Genomic DNA, 2,413 nt, shown 5'->3' with positions numbered 1-2,413 from the left:
CGTATTGAAAACGTATCGTTAGCGGATCACTTTCGAATTGGTTTGCCTATTGTTTATGAAATTTCTTTCGGATCTTATACAATATTGCTAACGATTGTTTTTCTTGTCCCCTTCCCATTTTGGTCCCACTTTATGAAAAAGCAAAACAAAACTATTTTTATATAAAAGTAATGTATTAAACTATTTATTATTGTTATTGAATACTTTAATTTATTATTTACATGATCTAGGACCAAATTAAAATTGAATTAATTTTCTGTTAATCGGTTATCATAAAAATATGATATGTTTGAATCAAAAATATAATATATGTAGTTGTACTATTTCATTATGAACATATATATTTTTAATTTATAAATATCATTTACATGTATATAAATTATTATTGAATAGTTATGTTCTTTTTTGGCATTTAAAGTAATAAACTAAAAGAAACAAATTTTAATTTTGTGATACATTTTTTTTCGCTGATGTTGCGTTTCATCCATTAAAAATAAATTCTTTTCATGCGTTACATGTAGGAATATGCGGAATACCGTCAGTAAAAAAGTTTAAAAAAACCAATTGAAATTTTTAGCCATTCAAAATTTGCATTTTGTTATACTGAAATTGAATGCGCCATAAAACTGCAAACCCAAAAAGTTCTGATTCTGATTACAAAATTTAAAATTCTGATGACAACTTTTTGAAACTTGTGGAGTTTTTGAGTGTTTTGTATAAAGTTTAAATTTTTTATTTATAAGGTTGATGCTATAGAATGAACTGCATATATTTTTATTAAAAAAAAAAACATATTCAAAATAAACAAAAATTAGTGGTAAAAAAAATCTAATTGCTTTTGTTGTTTAGGTTTATCAAAATACTGCACGTATATACGTATATATATACCTGTACATATTTAATACTGTTATTTGAAATTAAATTAACATGTGGTTACGATAATTTTTGTACATGAAAGTGCTAAATATTCAATCACAAAAATTTTACCGTTATTATTCAGCCTTGAATTTACGTTTTCAAAGTCTTTAGAAATTGTTTGCTTGTATTTTTTATGTTATTTAAGTTTAAATTAATATTGAATCCATATAAATTTATGTATGCACATATCGTTACCTTAATATAAAAAGTAGATTATTCACTGAAAACCTAATGCAATTCAAAAAGAACTGCTTACGCCATTTAGCTTATTATAGGCCTCAATTAAAAACAGCATAATTTACAACCACTGCAAATAAACTTTCTATATTAAGGTAACGATATGTAGGTACATTCATATGGTTACCTTAATATAGAAATGCCCTAACTCATATAGTCGCTGAAATACAAAAAAGCCCTAACATAATAACATATAATTCGATGAATTGCATCACAAGCTATCAAACAGGTAATTTTGGATTTTTACTTAGTTATGCCTTTTTGTATTTCAGCGACAATGTGCGATAGGGCCTTTCTATATTAAGGTAACGATATTTATATTGATTTGCTGCAGTTTTCATTAGAATTTTTGTTTTGTATTGTTTAAAATTAAATTTATGTTCTTAACGCTGTGTTTGAGCTTACATTTTTATAAAATCTTAATTTGTTTTTATTTATATTGACATTTCAATAAGCATTGCATTCAGACTTTTATTAATTTTTGAACATAAAAATATTAATATGAAAATAGTTGTGCCGCAGTTTTCATTTACATTTCAAAGTGTTTAAGATTGTTCACTTTTTTAAATAATTTAAATTTAGAAATCAAAATTATTCGGCAGTACCAGTTTTAATTTTATTTATTTTTTACTTTTTTATGTAAAAACGTTAAATGACGCTGGTTTACAAGAACAAATTACTTCGTAAAAAAATAAAAACTGAATTGCATTTTCTTGTTTTTTTAAGAATTATTGTTAAATTATGTTTTTTGGCAATTTTTCCAAATAGTCTAAAATCTCGCGTAAGGTACATATGTCAAAATTATACAGCTGTACTGCAGTTTTCAGCCGCGCTACAGTTTTCAGCCGCGCTGTCGTTTTCAGTCACGCTGCAGTTTTCAGCTGCTGTCGCTTTTGTTCGGTTGTCTTGATTGCCCCTTTTTAGAATACGGTCGTGCGCGTATTGAAAATGTTTTTGTGACGTTTTATCGAAATCTGAGTCTTCTAAGGCAAATTTTTGTTGAAAAACACCTAAGAATAAAAGAAAAGAGTATTTGTACATTGTACTATATACACACATAAGTATATAGGAATGAATTTCAAAAAGTTAAAATTACTTCGAATTGCCAGTGTTACACGTGCGCCTCGGATGCATTTTAGTCGTCTCCACGAAGTTCGAATGAATTTATCGTATGATTTTTCACATGACATATCTAGTTCTTGTTTCTAAAATTAATATAAATGTTTTTATTAATTGATTTGGTAACAAAGTGAGGATC

At 26.4% G+C, this 2,413-nt stretch overlaps 1 protein-coding gene across 1 annotated transcript; it reads right to left on the bottom strand.

Moving 5' to 3' along the window:
- Nucleotides 1-1,610: 1,610 nt before the first annotated feature.
- LOC118741735 lies at nt 1,611-2,354 on the bottom strand. Its single transcript, XM_036473709.1, has 2 exons — nt 2,252-2,354; nt 1,611-2,165 (listed from the first exon to the last, which is right to left on the bottom strand). The coding sequence occupies exons 1-2, from the start codon at nt 2,343-2,345 to the stop codon at nt 1,957-1,959; spliced, it is 303 nt and encodes a 100-aa protein (XP_036329602.1). The 5' UTR covers nt 2,346-2,354; the 3' UTR covers nt 1,611-1,956.
- Nucleotides 2,355-2,413: the final 59 nt, after the last annotated feature.

Source organism: Rhagoletis pomonella, unplaced genomic scaffold, assembly GCF_013731165.1.
Source record: "Rhagoletis pomonella isolate Grant_MI unplaced genomic scaffold, Rhpom_1.0 Rhpom_scaffold_00006, whole genome shotgun sequence".
Taxonomy (NCBI): Eukaryota; Metazoa; Arthropoda; class Insecta; order Diptera; family Tephritidae; genus Rhagoletis; species Rhagoletis pomonella.
Note: the sequence above shows the minus strand (reverse complement) of the source record. Positions and strands in the feature narration are given on the sequence as shown.